At 36.0% G+C, this 19,442-nt stretch overlaps 2 protein-coding genes across 3 annotated transcripts in view; both read right to left on the bottom strand.

Moving 5' to 3' along the window:
• Nucleotides 1-19,442, bottom strand: part of Trim9 (E3 ubiquitin-protein ligase Trim9) — a 117,255-nt gene that overhangs the window by 80,300 nt on the left and 17,513 nt on the right. The gene's annotated exons all lie outside the window — the stretch shown is intronic.
• On the bottom strand, nt 2,002-3,742 carry LOC108611829 (uncharacterized). The gene has a single exon (XM_018004640.2). The coding sequence runs from the start codon at nt 2,841-2,843 to the stop codon at nt 2,151-2,153; it is 693 nt and encodes a 230-aa protein (XP_017860129.1). The 5' UTR covers nt 2,844-3,742; the 3' UTR covers nt 2,002-2,150.

Below are 19,442 nucleotides of genomic sequence, written 5' to 3'. Positions count from 1 at the left end.
TGATGAGCCATAATTGAATGATGGAAGGAGAGACGTACTTTGATTGATGGCTACTGTCATGTGATAGCAGTTGCTGTGTAGCAAAAGTTGGAGCAACTATGCTAGGGAGTAGGTTGATTTAATGAAGAAATTTGCATAAAACTAATATATTTTGTTGGGTTTAGTTTGAAGCTATATTCATGTCAATAAAATATTAAATCAATATAATATTAATTATTAAAATATTAATTATTAAAGGATTAGATCTATTGATTTTTAACAATTTTTTTAATGGTATCTTAATTACATTGTGTATTTAATTTATGTTTTATTTTTTTTATTTATTTTTTTTCTTTTTTTTTTTTTTTTAATTATATAAATAAATATACTTAATATATGTACCACCCAACTTGATGACACTAGAAAACACTTGTAGATATAAGTCCTCCATATTATAACTAAATAAATTTTAAGGAAACAACATTTACATATGTATATTCGGTAAATAGGAAATTCATTTGGCATTCAGTTCAAGTAATTGCAGCGACCATTAAACTAATTGCACACAATTCACATTTGATGGCAGACATTGCTGCAAATGCCAAATGTTTAATATGCATATAAGAATAAATGGTCACAGATCCAGCAATTGCCCTGCGCCCAATGCCCAATTCATTGGAGCAGCAGGAGGTGGCACGCAGGCTGGCAGGTTGGTAGGCAGGCAGGCCACATACTGAATGAATGGCATTTAACCTGAGCCTCGAAAAACATATGGAAAATCAAAAGCGGCAAAAAGCGAAAGCAATTTGCTTAGAGGGTCGCTGGCAAACCACCTGTGCAGCAGGCACCACCAACGCCAGCATGCTCCACGCACACACACACACACACACACACACACACAAAGAGCAATCAAACCACCCGCCAGGGCAGAGGCAAAGCAAATTTCATACGAAATTAAATTAGAATTTTCGGTAGTTGTTTGTCTATTTCTGTCTATCTGTCTGTGTGCCTCTTGCTCTTTGGCTTCCTCCCACTCTCTCTCTGTGTGTCTCTCTCTCCCTCTCTCTACTGCTCATTCTCTCAATTGCTCAATTTAAACGAATGGCAAAAGGAAATTGCAGCACGCACGCACATGAAACTCGCTTTCATTTAAAAAAAAAGTATTAAAAGTAAAATATGATCGATATACAAATATCCTAGAACAACACTGATTTCTTAAACACAAAAAAATATATAACACAAACATAATAATAGTGCGAGTATAATAGAAATAAAAAATTATAAAATAATATTTTTCAAATAAAAATTTAATAAAAACAAAAACAACATTCAACATTCAATATAAGAACAATATTTTTGTAAGTAATAAATAAGAAACAAAATATATATATCTAAAATAAATATAAGCAAAAAAATTTATAACGAAATATTAACAACAAAAAATGAAATGTTTTCAAAAATAATAAATATTTTTATACATACAATTTAAAATTTATTAAACTTCTTGCATTCTATTTTCTATTAAAAAAATATTTATTACTTAAAAAACATTTATTTTATATCATGTTGGACCCTAGATGTATAATATTATTCATAATATATAATATTATAGAGAATAATATTATATATCTCTCTCTTCTGTCATCAGCATGCCCATTGGAATGCCCTTGCTAGGGTATAAAAATATTGAAATTACACCGCCCAAAACATTAAAGTCAAAAATATGTATATATTCACAAATAACTGTGGGACAATTGTAGGCGAGTAATAGGGGAATACTAGCATGTGGCAGGAGTCGGCCGTCTGGCGCAGACAGGCGGCACAGAGAAATGAACAAATGACCGCAGGCAGGCAGCAGCAGCATTCACATTTGCACGAATGAATGCGTGAGTGTCTTTCTGAGTGTTTTGTGGCGGTGGGGGTCAAAAGGATTGCACGAATGCCTACGCAAACGGGCGCATTTTCAATTAAAATCGTTCATTTTTAATCACTTTTACAGGCTGAGATATGAAACGCATTCCAGATTTTTCATATACTATATAATTATATATATACATATATTTTTATCTGCACAAAATTGTGCAATTTAATTGTTGGTGTTTTTCTTTTTTTTTTTTTTTTATTCATAGTTTTTTAATGATAATCCTGAATTTAGTCTGCGGTTTGGCTCGTTAACGGCTTAGAACATAATTAAAACCATCCGCAATGATGGTCAGGTCGCTGTCTGTGCTGTCCGCATTGTAGTCGCTGTTGTGCCACACATACTCCATTTGCATGGGTATGCTGATGGAGATGGCACCGCCGGAGGACGTTGACATGGATCTGGCCCCGGAGCGTGAGACAGACTCAGAGCTGGAGCTGGCGCACAGTGTCTCAGTGTCAGAATCATCCTCGACCGTCTCAAGCCATGGCTCATAGCGCACCAGTTCGGTGCTGGGCACGTCTTTCTCATACGGCACCAGAGCTAGGAAATTATCTGTGGTGCTCGTCTCGTCATCGCCCTGCCTGGCCTTATCCTGTTTATCATCATCATCATCATCATTATTATTTGTGGTTCCATAATCCGCGCTCAGCGACGACGACGACAATGATGTTAGGGATGACTGGAAATTCTTAGGGAACTGATATTCATCTGGCACCTGATCCGTGGTCACCTGATCCGCAACCGTATTGCCACCAGCCTTGAAGCGCACCATATAAGACGGCGTCTCGTGTAACACATCGAACTGATTCTGCTGGAGCACATCCCTTAGGGAAATAAACGATTCACGCATATCTCTCAGCTGCGCCTCGCTGTACTCCGACCAGAGCGGCGAGTTGGGCAACGACAGCGCTTTGATCAAAAAATCCAAATCTTTTTCCATGAATATCGCTCAAGGTCAGCGGGCGAAACTTTTTCGAATTCCTATACAAATGCTTAAACTACAATTTTTAATGAACTTAACAAATTGACACACGGAGTCCGGATATGTGTGTTTAAATTGCTCTAAAATATTACAAATTTTCTAAAGAGATATTCATATACAAACACAAAACTCCTTTTCATGTTTAATTTATGAATTTATTTCGATAAAAACCCGCTCAAAGCACAAATTGAACAACTCGCAGGCAAAATGGTTTACGTAAGCCACTTGCATAAAGCACTCACAGGTCTCTCAAGTGGTTTTGTCATATGGACAGCAAAGTGCACAGCTAAACTAAGAACAACATCAGCATCTGGAAGATAAAGACCAACAGCAGCGAGCCGAGCAGCAGCAGTTTATATTCAACGAGTCTCTAAAATAATACAATTTTCCTCTAAATTTGGTCAAAGATGCCACACAAAAATAAACTATGAGCCGCATGGCCTCGATGTCTTATAGCAATGCAAATGTCCTCTGTCGCATGGATACATCACAAAACATTGTCCTTCGACCCACCAACGGCGTTGTTGTTTCTTAGTTAAAGCGAGCCAAAGCTACGGACTCAAGTGTGTCTGGGTCTGACTGTCTGTGTGTTTGAGTGTTCAAAAGTGTTGGTGTGGGTGTGTATGTGTGTGAGTGTGTGCGGTTGAGTGTGTGGCATTAGTTGCCTCAATGGCGAACCCCTATGACCAGCTAACAAGCAAGCAAACGACATAGAGATGACCTAAAGTCGTGACACGAAGGATTTTGAGATAAACTCCGTTGCGTTTTCTTAAAGAAAATGAATTCGTTCTAATATAATTTTATCTTGATATGATATTTATATTTATTTTACTGTATAACCAAAAATGAAAATACACATTTCTAGAGTAGAGTGTGTATGTGTATATGTAATAAATTTTTTTTTAAATATGTTACATTTTATATATTTTGTATAAATATATAGTTAACATACTTATTTTTATTACTTTTATAAATTTTTGTTAGGAATAAAATTTTGGTATTACGCTTTGTTTTTTTTTTTTTTTTTTTTTTTTTTTTTTTTTTTAATTATAAAGCAACATGAAAATATCGTACACCATTTATTATTTATTTAGCTGCTCATCCTAATTTATGTTTATAAAACGATGCAAAATCTAGACAGATTTTTCTCAACGACGATGCCAATATATTGATTAACTTATCTGATTGAAAATAGGCTTTGATGAGTCGAAATTGTAAAAATATTACTTGGAGGTATATAATAATTGAACTCTAATTAAGATATTCCACTTAATAAAGAGACACACTCCTACGCCCCAGAGCATGCTATCTCTCTCTTGCTCTCTCTTCCTCTCTTCAATTCAACTCTTCTAAACCCACTCCCTATCTCTCTCACTCTCTCTCTCTCTCTACTTGAAAACAATTTTCTACTTACATTTTCATATCGCATTACACTCCCCCGCTCTCAGCACGTGCCCATCTCTAAGGTAGAGGCTCTGCTCATAGTCAAGTGTATGATGCCAGGACAGATCCTTCACGCTCCTGAGTTGTGTGCTTGCTTGTTTATTTGTTTACTTTTTGCCATTTGGCTGTATGCAAGTTTTCTCCGAGCTTTCTTTCATGTCTGTCTATGTTGTTGTTGTTGTTGATTTTTCGTTTTCTTCCCCTTTTTACGCCAAGCATTTTTATTTTATTTACTTTTCTTTTTTTTGCTCACACTGTCATGAATATTTTCGTATATTCATATTTCCATCTTTGCTGCATGCGAATTTTCTGCTCTATACTGGCAATTGGACACAAAACTTTTGGCTCTTTGCTGCTGCTACTGCCATTGCTGCTGTTAAGGAGGACGCATGTGTAAGACCCATGTTATTTAATAGGCTTTTGTGTCTTTGCCAACGCTGTTCGCTTCAAGTGGCTGCCACGCCCCACACCCAGCAGCTGCTGCCGCTTGTCCTATGTTTGTGTTGTCTGTCTGTCTGGCCGAGCTGCCTTTGAGCCACATTTGTTTGGCTCTGCTCTGTATGCACACAGTGGCTGCCTTTTCTCTTGCTTTCTTCTTTCTTTTTTGGTAATGCGTTTAGATTATTAAACATATTTGAAGAGTCTACTTGATGGAAGACTTTACTGATGTTTGCTAGAAAATTGGAGCTAGCAGAAATTTTGACTTTTTGGTTTGTAAAATTCATGTTTTTAGATGGACAATAAATCCTTTCCAGTATGTCCTAATTTTCACTATAACATAATTCATTCTTGAGTTGTACTAGAATTTCAGTCTTCACTATATTTCTTCATTGATTTGCCGATTTTCCATTTAGTTTATTATTAAAGCAAGTTCTGCTCTTAAAGTGTTTAGTAAAAACGCACAGGCGGTGCTTCTAAGTAGGTCAAGCCATTAAAACTGCTACTAAATACACACACACCCATCCACCCACACACACACACACATACATATATATAGCTCCAACTCCCTGAGTGCAGATTTATGTATTGCGGTTGGAGTTCTTATTCTCATATGGGTTTTGCTGTCGTTGTTTAATCGTTAAAGGACTTGTTTTTGTTGCCATTGCTTTTAGTTAAAGTTCCGGGCAATGCGTTGACATTACAAGCAAGCAAGGGGAGTTAACACACGCCCACACCCACTCACACGCATACATATATATATATATATATATAGTCACCCACATATGCAGCCATAACAACAGAGGGCGCCACCTGCTACGTGGCAGTTGCTTTAGTTTGACTTTGTTCGCCCCTCGCAGTTTGTACAACGCAAAAGTTGCCTGCTAAATGCTTTCTGATTGTTATTTCTCGTGTTTTCGCCAAAACTCCACTGTTGCCACATCCAAATTACAATTATTACATGCCACTGATTCCACAACCTAAGCCCGCCGCCCGTCTATCCCCACCACTCGTTCTCTCCATCTGCCCTTAGCTACTTTTCCAGTTTGCTTCAGCCAAGAAAACTTTCCATTTTAAGTTTGGCTGAGTTTTGCCTTCTGATTCAACGAATGCAAAATCTGGCAATATAGGCGTGTTTAGCATAAACTTAAGCTGTTTGTAATGACTTCCTAGCGTTTTTTCTAGCTCCCAAGCGTCTTTGGCGTTTGCCGTTTGCCGTTTGCCGTTGCCTTTGGGCCAATGCAAATTTAATGAAAAAACTTTATGACTCAGAGACTGCTTGGGATTACAATTAAATGCTGGTCAAGTAAAAGAGTTCTTAACATTTTTATAATCACAAAGTGTTTAACAATACAAGCTGGTAAGATAGTGAGTGCTATAGCAACAGAATTCAAAGCGAAACAAAGTAATGTCATTTGAAAAGAAATTCTTATAATTTTAAAATATTTTATATATGTAAATGAGAGTAAATCAAATTTTATGTTTTAAATTTAATATTTTATATTTTTTATTTTATATTTTATATTTCATATTTTATACTTCACATTTTATATTTCATGTTTCATATTTTTTATTTTTTATTTATTGTTTTTTATTAAATATTATGTTGTTTGTATTTTATACTTTAAAATAAAATTCAATTATCTTATCATTTAGTTCAAAGAGTAAATGAATTAAAAACATTAAAATAAATTGTTAAATAGTCAAGAGGCTGCTGTTTTTTTGCTTTCGCAGCTGTTGACTGCGTACTCAATTACTTTTAATTTAGCCAATTTTTCGTAAGGCCTTCTTAGAACAGCTTAGAAATCTGAATAAGCGCCAGCCTAGGCATTCAGCTTTTGCTGTTCATTAGTGATAACAGCGCTGCGAAATAAAGCCAAATCGTATCATTAACTTTCAAAGAAGAGAGCGGAAAGAATACCTTTTGGCCGGATAAGCAGCTCATTACTCAAATGCAGGCTGACGAATACATAAAGGCCAGCAAAAAAGGGAACATGTCAGGTCAAAAATGGACGAGCCCTGTATATGTGTGTGTGTCAGTCTATATATGTATGTGTATGTGTGTCTGATTTGCTTGTGATTTACAGCGCCTGGGGGCAAGTGAGCAAAAGAAATTGCTGGGCTCAGCAAATGGCAGGCTTACAATAAAACATAATAATAATTTGTTATAAAAAGCAAAGCGCACAGAGATAAACAAAATAAATGACAAAGGCATGTCAGCACAAAAGGGAAAACCAAAGAAACCGAAATGAGAAAAGAAAACTCGAATTCACTGCACAAAGGAAAACAAACTAAAGACAATTTTTGGGCTACCCTCGGCGACTTGTGCAACCCTCAGCAGTTTTTTTTCTCTCTCTCTCTCTCTCTCTCTCTCTCTCGCTTCTCAATTTTTTTACGCAGCTCCTACTAGAGACATTTGCATAAATTATCATTTGTTTAACATGCCCAGCAGCCCGCCCAGCTCAAAACAAAAAATATATATGTATATAGAATAGATGTAGAAGTCCCATGGCAGATACCTTGAAATGGAAATAGAATCAACGCGAACGCTGCGTCTCTGTCTAAAGGCAAATTGGTAATAAAAGCCAAATGCATAAAATAACATAAAACAAGAATTTATGTGCACAGCAACAACAGCGACATCAACAACAACAGCAACAACAACTGGCAACAAACATCAAGCAAATTGCAATAAAATGCAAATTTAAAAGCTAAAAACGAATTGAAATGCGCCTTAAAGTCGACTATGGACCACGTTCTAGTTGAAGTTTTTAATATTTTATGCTTAATTTTGTTGAAATTCACCATCAAATAAAACACGAATTTGAAACGCCGCTAACCGCAAAAAGGGTTAGAAAATTCCGTTTCAACGAATAATTAATACCCTTGCGGAGAGAGCAAATGGGTTAAGCGATATTATTAATATAAAAAATAAATAAAAAATAAAAATAAATAAATATAATTGATATTATTAATATATTATATTTAATTAAATATTGAAAAAATAAAAATAAATAAAAATAATTGATAAAGCCTTCATAGAATTAATTGATGAGCATAAATATATATTGTGACTGTAAATCAAAAAATGCTGATGGTAACAAAAAAAAAATATATATATATATATATAATTATTTATAAAGATGAGTACAAAATACAAAGATAAATTTCTTTTCTGATAATATTTTTAATCTTAAATTATTTAGTATTATATTAAATGATAGAATATATATATTTCATAAATAATGAAATCTTAATTAAATATGTAAATATTTGATTAAATATATAAAATGTTTCTTTTTTTTATTATTTATTAAAAAAACATAAATATTCGTTCAGACAATGAGATTGTTGAGAGAAAATCTACTATTACTCTATAATATATATAGTTGACATACGCTAAACTTTTCCAGCTAATATGTATATATGTATACATATATTCCCATATTCATACTCTCATTGCCGTTCCAGTTCCACAACAAAATCAAAATACTCTCGAGCAGAGTCAGAGTATCCAATGGAGTAGAGAGCGTGGCGCACGCTACAGGCTGGCTGTTTATTTTGACAAGAGCCAGAGAGAGGGGGAAGTGGGAGTGGGAGTGGGAGTTCGAGGTTTACTGGCGTCGTTCGTTCGCTACACTTCGGCCTACGTTGCCGCCTGCTCCTAATAAAATGTCTCCCTCACCTCTTTATGTTGCGGTTGCTGTTCTTCTTGTTCTTGTGCGCTGCCGTTTCCAAGCAGCTGAGCACAGCTGTGTAGCGCAAACATTTCTTTACATTTTAATACACTTTTTGCCAGCCGTGCCACGCCCACATCCCTCCAACTCCGCCCAACATAAACAGGCAACAGCCCGCCGGCAGGTGAAGTTTTTCTTTTTCGTTTCTTTTCGCCCCAACTCCAACCCCACCCCCAACACCAAAGCCAACCGCTTTTTCTCAACAACTTTTTCTGCACAATGAATTTTTGCGCATTTTCCACCTGTATGAGCTGCTCCCCTTACGACCACGCCTCCTTGCGTTCACCCTCCCATTCCAATTGCAGCACACTGCAGGAAATCGATTCGTTGTGCTTGTCGCTCTAAGTAATGATAGAACGGCTAGCGAAAATTTCCATTTTCCATTTTTTTTCCTTCTCCAGTTATTTTCCAACTTGTGTTGTAGCTGCGCCAAAAGTCACAGAAAGCTCTTTGCCGGTAACTATGCAAATTCAAAGTAAATACCAGAGCTTAGTCATTGGCAAATTACCAAAGGCCACAACTGCACCGATGAAGAAGGACCAACGACTTCTGGCATAGGGCGCAGTACCACTCCAAAAGCGACGCTCTATTAGCCGTGGGTCAACACATACATACACACACACACACCCATACACTTACACAAATGAGCGCAAATCTCAATTAATTAAAGTCAACATGGAGCATCATTTGCAATGGAAATATCAAAGTGCATAAAAAATATGGATGGGGAGCAGTTCGGGTTTGTATTAGAGCGTTAGTTAAACAAAAAGCGAAACGAAGAATGCAACAAATTTAATATGTGACAAAAAAAATAAATTAAAAATTGCATGTGAAAAATATATATAATTTATAACTATTCATGAATACGCTCACAATAAAAAATAAAAAGTATGAAAATATAGTATAAAATAAATAAGGATTATGGTAGCTAAACCAAGAGATTATTACAAATTTTAAAATTACATTCATAATATTTTGCACTTTATGGCAAAAAAAAATTGAAGTAAAATAAAATAAAATAAATAAATAAAAAATAAAATAAAATACATGATAATAATGATAGTAATAATTAATATCTTTTTGTAAAATTTTAAATTAAATATTAAAACATATATTCCATATTACTTTATGTCGGCTATAAATAACTTTAAAAAAAATCTTGAACTTCACATTCCTCTCAAAATTAGCCCAATATAGAACAACAAAAGTATTTGCCCTTTGTGTAAATGCAAAAGGCCCGCATTTTATGCTAAGCAGTCAAAGAAGGCTAATGAAAATTTAAAAACTCCAAATCTGTGATGTGGGTAATTATTGGCAGGCTCCGAAGTAAAAGGGTTTTTGGATTGTTCTGTCACAAGGGGCGGAACACGACGCAAATGGAAATTTAAATCACCAGCTTCCCCTTTCTTTCTCTCTCTCTCTCTCTCTCTGTCCCCTTCTAGCGCCTTCTCCTTCTCTATCCGGGTCGTTTGTCATATAGCATAGAATTTCAATTAAAAATTAGCACTTGGTCGTTAATATAAAATATTGCTAATTAGATTGCTAGACGAGAGGAACAGTGCCGTTAACTGCTGCCAGCCTGTTAACTCTATTGCATTGATTTTAACACGGTCATGAATATTAAATTACCGTTACACATACAGACACACACGCACACACACAGAGTCAATATTTAAGATAGAAGAGTATGTCGTCTTTTTCGCTCTGTGTATTATTTGCTTTGGTCGTGGCAAAAGTTTGTCTGCCATAAATTAAAATCCAAACACGCCCACACACAGCGCCACTCGTCCGCCCTTGGCCCATCCAAGCGCCCCCTCCAACACCAACACCAACACCAACTCCAACCCCACAGTCAGCCGCCTGCCACTCAGAATGTTGACGGTAATTAACTTTTAGGCATTTCCTATGCATATTTATAGGGGGCGGTTGGCGTTTGTAGCTTGCATAATATTAACATAGATAGTAAAGAGAGAAGAGAGAAGCGAGAAGCAAGTGGGATGAGCTGCGGGAGAACGCGTGTTAACTAAGAGCTGAGCTGCAACAAACGCCCACTCTTGACAGCTGATGCGCACAAGGCCGTGGACCGAACGTCAGAATATCTCCTCAATATTTTTTGCCCACACTCACACACACGCCCACAACAATTTTTTGTGGACGTGGTCTTTGCTATCACATCTTTAACGCATTTGCTGACTATTTGAAAACTCATTTTCGCTGCTGCTTGTGGCTTCTGCTTGTGTCATAAATAAATAATGAATTAATCATCAGTTTAGCTAAGCATTTTTTAAGAGTTTTCCTGAATGGCTTTCCATGAGGAAATTTCACTTGTGCATTGAACTGAAAAATGCTTAGCAGATTTTATTTTTATATGGACTACAAATTCACTCATTCATAAATTATTAATGATATATTAAAAGGTCGTTTTCTCCGATATTTCTAAAAATTTTTTTTCTTTGCTTTCGTTTTTTAAATAAATATATTTCCCATTCATGCAGTCAAAGCAACTGTCAAAAACAGTTGAGCTTTGCACTCGAGAAGTCTTGACAGTTGATGGCAAAGCAATTAGGAGGTGATTTCGCACGGAATCACATTGCCTAGAAGGCAGTAAGGGTAAGGTAAAGCCAGATACAGATGAATAGATATAGAAAGATTTGATTTCACAGCCAATACTCAAAGGCTTTAATATCTAGTTAGCTAATACTATTAATATTTATTTAATATTTAACATTTGCTTTATATTAAAGCACAATTCCATTATAATACGATTTTCTTTCCATAACATGTTTTCATAACATTTTTACAACATTTTGAATTATTTTCCATCATTTCCTCCCTAACTTCATGCATTATTTTTGCCACTTTGTGCCGCTGCTAATTGATCAGCAAACTTAACTTAATTATTTTTTGCATACAGTCTGCTGTCTGGTGGAGCATAGAAATTGAATTTTTCCCTGTAGGCAAATTGTGTGTAGATGTATGTAGCCATCAATTACCTAGGGCACAACTAAACCAAGCTCTAACGAACGTTTCATTTTAACTTTGAATTTTAATTGGAAAAATGACAACAACAACAACAAGTGGGAAAGAGAAAAAACAAGAGATGCAACAATATTGGCATAAAACTACACTTAAAACTCAATCAACTGCGTCTAACAATATTAAAAGAGGCCGCATGGCGATGCAGAGAGAGAGAAGAAACAGAGGTGTAGAGAGAGAGAGATAGAGGTAGAGCTGGATAGAGAGAAAGGCAAAAATATAAAACACGCATACGCCATGTGTTGCAGCGACTTCGTTGAAATAAGAATGCAATCAATTTGTCAACGTCTCTTTGAATGTCGCCCTGTGTATTTTAGATATTATTGTTATTCTGGCTAGCGTTATACCCTGTGTGTATTAAAAGAAATGAGCTAAAGAAGGATGAGTATAAATATTATAAAGAAGTTGTATCCCCTACAAAGATTTAATCTACGTGAATGTTGAATCACTCGCTAGTTCCGATTCAAAATTGAGGCTGTTTTTATAACAGCTATAAAAATTGTTCCTGAATCTTGTTTACACTAATAATCCTATACAACATTTGAAAATTAATTAAATATTATCAAAATTCAGTAAGTAAACAATCAATAATAAACTTGAGCTTTATAAAGGGTATAACTGCTATAACTGCAATCCTATTGTCGGATCAACCTCTGTCAACGCAAGCCCTGAGTATTCCATACTCCAACATGATCGACTCTATCCCTCTGCTTGCTGTTGTTGCTACAACCGTTGCTGTCGCTTGTCTGTGTTGTCTCTCTGTAGCCCCATGTCCGTTGCGTTGTCATCAAACACGTATGTCGGCAATTTATGTTGTCGTCTGTGTCTCGGCTGGTTTTTTGTGCCGCACGACGACGACGACGACGACAACGACGAGGACGACTGCCAGCAGTGTAGTAAATAAATTTAAAAGCGCTTCAAATGGGCGGCAAGGGGGCGTGGCTAGGCCGCGTGCCAGCCTCAAGCAATTTGCCTTGTCGAGGTGACTCGGCAGCACTTTGCATGCGTTTGCTGCACTAGCCCATGCCCCTACTCCTGCCCCCGCCCCATCCAATTTCGCCTCGCATCCCCGTTTCCCCTTGGCCTGCTGATGATGACATTCAAATTTACTGTGACACTAGTAAATTCAATTAAAATGCTGTGCACTGCTTGAAGCACAGAGCGTTGCCATCACTCATTCACACACGCACGCATACATTTATGTGAGCCTTGTCTACTAGGCGTATGCGTAACCACATTACTTTTTGGCCTAGAATTCGAGGCTTGTTGGCTAAATCAATTCACTTGGCCAGGACACAACGGCTGGCACTTGAATGCAGTGCAGCCTAATGACTGTGCGACCACACAACAACAATTGTTGTTGCTGTTGTTGTTGTTGCTGTTACTTAGAGTTGCTTTTACTTCAGCCGCAAAAAATTAAATCCTTAATCACATAACACAGACGCTCAAGTGAGACACAAGCAGCCAACGGCTGCAGCTTCTGTGGCAGCCATAAAAAAAAATAGCAAACGTGTTGTTGCTGTTGTTGTTGTTGAGCTTATGATATTATTGCACTTGTCACACACAGAGGGAAACAGAGTGCTGCAGTGAAGGGGAGGGGGAGCAAGAGATGCCCATAAAGTATGCAAAGTTTTATGCCAGCGCAAATGAAAACAGCAAACAACACAGCAGAGCTGCTGCAAGGGCTGTTTGTATAGGGATTGAGCTTGGGGTGTTGAAACAACATGTGAGTGGAGCGGTTGAAGGGGGCGGCTGAAATCTTAAAAGGGCAAATGCAAGTGGTGGCATGTGCATGTGCAGGTGCCTCTCCAAAGGCATGCGAATGCGGCTCAACTCAGCTTAGCGCTGCACTGTGAGAAAATATGTCAGCTGCGGTTCGCATGGCGTATACGTTTTATCGCACTGTGTCTCTGTGTGTTTGGTGTGTGTGTGTGTTTATCTGTGTGTGTGTGTGACCTGCCTTTAGCTCAAATCAAATTTGCACATGCATTGAAATGTTAGAGCCAAGTGTTATGGCATGCATAACACACACACACACAGACACACATTGTGAACGGAAGAGACAAGCAACCCTTAACGAATGCACGCAAGTCCTGGCATTGTCCTGTCATCGTTATTGCTTTTGGGAATATGAACGGCATGCGACGCACCTCCGTTTCCATTCCCACTTCCATTTGCATGATTCGCACCACACACTCTCTCTCTCTCTCTCTTTCACTCGCCCACTCATCCTGTCTCTGTTTTATACATTTTAATTTGAAAGAGCGCCTCCTCGTCTAGGGGTTGCTGCTCAACAGCCTCCGAGCCAGACCACAGCTTGACTGACTGCCTGGCTGACGAGCCCGACATTTGTTTTCATGCGGCGCACATCTATTTTTTATAAGCAGACGCAATTGTTTCGAAAATGAAAGGTTAAATGTTAAATGTGACTTTGAAAACAATGGCAGTGCAGCAGCAGGCCACCCAACTCCCTTTCCTTCTCTCTCTAGTACTTCCCCTATTTTGGGCTGAAGGGGTTTGTTGCTTCTATCAACAAGCAGGAAATGTTGTCATTGTGCGCCTTGGCCCTGGCCCTTGGAGAGATCTGCCAAAAGGAAACATTGTCAATGAACTTTCGCTCTGTTTATATTACTATGTGTGTGTGTGTGTGTGTGTATTTATCTCTGTGTGTACAACTTGCAAAAGAGTTTTGGGAATAGCTTTTGGCAACGATTCGCATTTGAGAGAGTGCAGTCAACACAAAGTGAACTAAATGAGAACTGAAACTAAGAGCTTAAGATAAGCAGAGATAAATTGTGCATTAGATAAGCTAGCGAAAAGCTGCAGAGCGAATTGGGAAATGGGGAGTACTTATTGGTAAAACGAGGTAATTATATTCAAGAATAAATAGAAATTTGGGGAGTAACAAAATTTATAAAATTTAATTTTGAAAACATTCCATAAATTAAAGTTGTCAGTGGAAAAAGTTGTTCCTGAACATCGTAATATCCAAATGATGAGTTGTTTATATTTGTTCTTTTCCATTATATAATATTTTTAATTTAATTTTTTTTAATGTTGAACATATATTTTATATATATTTTGTTTTATTTATTTTTCAATTTAATTATTGCCTATTTATTTTTTTTTTCTATAATTTTCTTATAAATTTATTATATTTAAATTTAAATATAATAATTTTTTATAAATTTCATTATATTTCTTCTTTTCATAATTTTTGTTTAAGTTTTTAAAATATAAAAATATTATTTATATATTTTTCTGTGTTCATATATTTTGTATAATATTTGGACATTTTATTTAGTTTATATATAATTATTATTTTATTTTTATATAATTATTATTTTCACATTTTTATAATCACATATTTAAATAATATAATTTTTATATATTTCTTTTACACATACAATAAAATTTCTTTTTAAATTTCTTACTCCTTCCCCAATTTAAATCACTTTCCACATCCGCACATCCGGAACAATTTTCCAAACGATTTTGCTGACTTGCAATTCGCACAACTTTTGCTTAGCCAAACAAACTGGAGTCGAACAATTGTGGCCGAAAAACTTTCGAGTGGGGAAATGCAAATGAAGGCGAATAACTAACATGATCATGATTTAAGTATCTCGTAGCTAGTGTCGCCTGGGAGGCTGGGGCTTTAGTTGGCAACCGCCACGTGGCAATTCAATTCAATTAAAAACTGCTGACGCCGCGTTCGACAAGCGGACAAGATAAAGTCCTTGAAAGTGCGCTGCTGATGTGGCAGACATTAGGAGCAGGACCTGCGGCCTCTAACTAATTACAATAAAACTAGACTAGAGTCACTAAAGCCAAAGAGAGTGAGAAAACCATAACAACAAATTACACAAATGACATGCTGATTAGAGCAGACAAATATCCTGCGACTAGTCCTTGCTGGTCCTTGTCTTGATTATGCAATTTTAATTAAACCAGCCACAAACAAAAGACAGCGAGAGAGAGGGAGAGAGCGAGATAGTCAAGTAAAAGAAAAGAATTGTCAACACACGCTGCGCATCAATGTTGATGTTTATGATTTTTTCTTCATTTTTATGCTGTTCTTTTTTTTTTTTTTTTTTGTCCTTTTGTAGTCTTGGGCACTTTTAATTCAATTACGTCTTGTGTTATCAGACTGGCAGCTAGAAATTAATGAGCGCTAAATTAGTGGAGATTATGCCATTAGGGGTTGCTACCCCTACCAAGTGTCCTATCTCTTTTCTCAGCCTCTGTCCTTATCTATATTATTGCTAGCCATCTTGTGTTCACAGCCTGCTTCGGCTAGCTCATCAACTCTCGGCATTGTCTTGATGATTTTTATTGTTTACTTGACCTAATTTCATTGTCGGGCTGCCTATTTCCCAGGCACCCCTAATGTCCTAGTCCTAGACAGTATTATACACCCTCCCTCTCTAGCTCTTTCTCTCCCATGCTCTTTCTCATTTCTTTGCCACACACGAAACACACAAAAATGCGCTCATAAGTTGGCAAAGGCACTTTTGGCATGCTTTGTGGCTTGTCTCCCTAATGGCCATCAGAATTTATATGAAAAACAGACAGAACCAGAGCCAGAAGCAGAGCCCTAGCCAGAGCCAGAGCCATAACCACAGTCGGAGCAACAGCCTCGGCCTCTGCCTTCACTACAGCAATTGCCGTTGCACTCATGCAGGTAGCAGCAACTATTTTAATATGCATTTTTGAGCAATGCCAATTTAAATTTATGGAATGCTCAGATGTGTAATTTATTTTAAAGGAATTCGTCTAAGCTGAATGTTAAATGAAATTAAAGAGAAATATTATATAAAATATATAGCAAAGATATGTGAAAGCAATTATAAAAGTATTTAAGCAATCTGCAAATAATTTTAAAGGAATATTATATACAATAAAAACATTTAAAAGCAATTTTGTTAAAAAAAAAAAAAAAAAACGATAGAAATATTTAAACAATCTAAAAATTATTTGAAATGAATTTGCTTAAGCGGAAAGATAATTTAAATTTAGCAAAGACATCAAAACAAAAAAAACAAAAAAAAAAAAAAACAAAAAAAAAATGTTTTAAAGGAAACATTTTTGAAGTACTTAAATCAAATTCTTAAATTCTTTATTCAAAATTCTTATTGCATAAAATGTATAGAATAAATTTTAACATACATATCCATAAAAAGTGCCATAAAAAATTGTCTACATTTTCTTCACTTATATCTTAAGCAATATAAATAAATTGTTGTCAACGAGCTATAGACACTTGAAGCTTTTCATTTTTCTTCCTATTTGTTTGGCTCAGCTGCCTGTGGGTCAGTTTATGGCCCAAAGATAAGCAATAAGTAGCCAGATGATAGCGAAAACAAAACGCAAAAAAGCCAAGCAAAAAAATGTCAAATAATTTAATAAAGAAAATGTGCCCAGAAGTCAGCGACCCAGTGACCTTTTTTCTGCTCTCTTTTTAGCTGAGCCAAAAACGGTCAGCATAAATAAAAAATGTTACTACATTTTGCCACATTACACAAAATAAACGACGCAAGGCGAAAAGGAAACGAGAAAGAACAACAAGCAACGGGATATTCACCCCGTGTTAAGCGAGCAGTGCTGCCAGCGAGCTGATAAAAAAAAGAAAAACGAAAAAAAAAAGACTGAAAACACAGTGAAAAACTGTCAAAATGTGTTGAACAATTTCCGAAGGAGTTCACACAAAAGGTTATGCTCGCAATCAATTCGGGTCGGCAACCGTTTATGGCCCAAACATTTTTCAGTTCGAAACGTGGCTGTGGCTTAATTAGCTGCCACGTAGCAAGCATAACTCACAAAGGTTAGCCTATTAATCTAAATTATTTCGTTGCCCGAGCAAACAAATTAAAAAAAAAAAAAAAAGAATAATAAATAAATGTTGACCGGAAGCCAACGAAAAAGTCAACAAATTAAAAATGTTGTTTGGCTTGCAAGGGTCGAGGGCTCGACAGGTGTTGCAAAAGGACACGACCGAGAGTGCCTGACAAAAGTCAACCTGAATCAATGGCTTTATAAAGCGCAAGCCTCTCTGACATGGCCAAAAATTGACGCTACAGAAACTCCCATAGAAGTGGAGAGGAGGTGGACACACACACACACACACAGATGAAATGATATAAATTCATATCTCTCTAGCGCACGTCACAATATTTATCAACAATGCCCGACGGGCGTTTATTGATTAAAAAATTTTCACAAGTCGGCGTCTGGGGAAGTTTTTGATGGTAGCATGGAGCTGGGACAGGCAGACAGACAGACGTACAGAGAGAGGGAGAATAAGAAAGAGAGAGAGAGAGAGAGAGAGAGGGGAGGCAGTGGGTGGGGGTTTGGCACTTGTTGACAGCCCCCATGGCCAGGGGCAACAATTTCAGCTAAGAGGTCGCCATTTTGTGGCCAAGAAAAACTTTTTTTTTTTTTGAGGCAACATAATTTTTAAGCTGCTTTCGTTGCGCTCAGAATTTAATTAATAAACATTAATGTAATATCATTTCCATTTTTTTTTCTTTTGAGGTTTTCTTTTTAACACGTGCTGAAAATCTGAATTTGATACATTTTACAGCGCTTTGATTCTCATTTTCGTAAACAAATAAAGCAAATTGCCACAGGCCAAAAGGACTTACGTGACGGCAATCAAAGGAAGAAGGAAGTGCTGAACGCTTTACATACCTGAAAAGAGCGAAAAAGAGAGCATACATAAATTAAAATTTCAATTTAAGTTTTATTTGGAATATGCATATATTAAGCGGAAAATAAATTATAAAATAATAATCTCTAATAATGAATTTAATAATATACATTTATATCAGACTGGCGAAGATAGTAAATTTTAATTTTTTGACAGATAGTCAAATTTTAAATGAAATGAAATTAACAACGCATATTTATAAATCTGAGTAAAATTTTATTGTTTTATAAAATAATATATTTACAATTAATTATTATTATTTATTTTTACCTATGACTTGTCGTTTTTATTATAAACATAATTTTACTAAAATACCGCAAACACAAAACCAAAATAAATATATAATAAACTGGCAAACAAATACAAAACTATTTAATTAGTAATTAAATAGTTCTATTTATTAAATACAAAATTTCAAACAATTTTATAAATTTCAAAATAAACTTTTTGGATTTTTCATTAGTGTTTAACTACAAAACTTTTTATTATATTTTATATTATATATTTATATATTTTAAGCAAAGGGGACTATAGAACATGAAAACTTTTATATATGCTTTCCTTAGTTTCATATTTTTACAACAGCTATTTTAGATAAGCAGCAATAGAAATAGCCAAACGAACTTTACTATATTAAGCTCGCTGTTCTACAATTATCAATACAGTATACAGTAGAGATGTAGTAGGTGCTCGTCAAGAAATCAACAAAATCCGATAGGAATATATACTAAAGATAGCAAGCATTGTTTGTTTTATAAACAACAATCAATATGAACGAATAATACTTTAATAATTTCCTGCTATATTTATATATACTTTAACAGATAACAATATTAGATTTCGAGATTTCATGTATAGAGTTGCTTCAATCGAACAGATTTGGTAAACCATATCGGGCTTTGCTCTGCTAGAAAGTAATTCAAAACTATACTCTTCTCCTGCCTTAAAAGGTAAATCAAACTCTTGTAACTTCATCCAAACATTTGTCAAGTGTAGCACCTAATCCGTAGCCCCAATTGTCAGCCATTCAGTAGCTAATATCAGATCTGTTGCAAGAGCCCTTCAGCTACTATCAAATGCGCAGTCATATCAAAGCGCAATTACATGCAGCACGTAGCACATAAAATCGAATCGGAAAAAATGAAATGAAAAACAACAACAAAAATACAGCTGAACGATATGTTGTTGTCTTTC

The sequence above is a fragment of the Drosophila arizonae genome, chromosome 3 (assembly GCF_054131065.1).
Source record: "Drosophila arizonae isolate 15081-1271.41 chromosome 3, UAZ_ARI_1.0, whole genome shotgun sequence".
Taxonomy (NCBI): domain Eukaryota; kingdom Metazoa; phylum Arthropoda; class Insecta; order Diptera; family Drosophilidae; genus Drosophila; species Drosophila arizonae.
The sequence above is the reverse complement of the archived record's forward strand: the minus strand, read 5'-3'. Positions and strand labels throughout refer to the sequence as shown.

Bases quoted from the DNA above. Each gene is read 5' to 3' on its own strand.
- LOC108611829 (XM_018004640.2), bottom strand. From the start codon at position 2,843: ATGGAAAAAGATTTGGATTTTTTGATCAAAGCGCTGTCGTTGCCCAAC.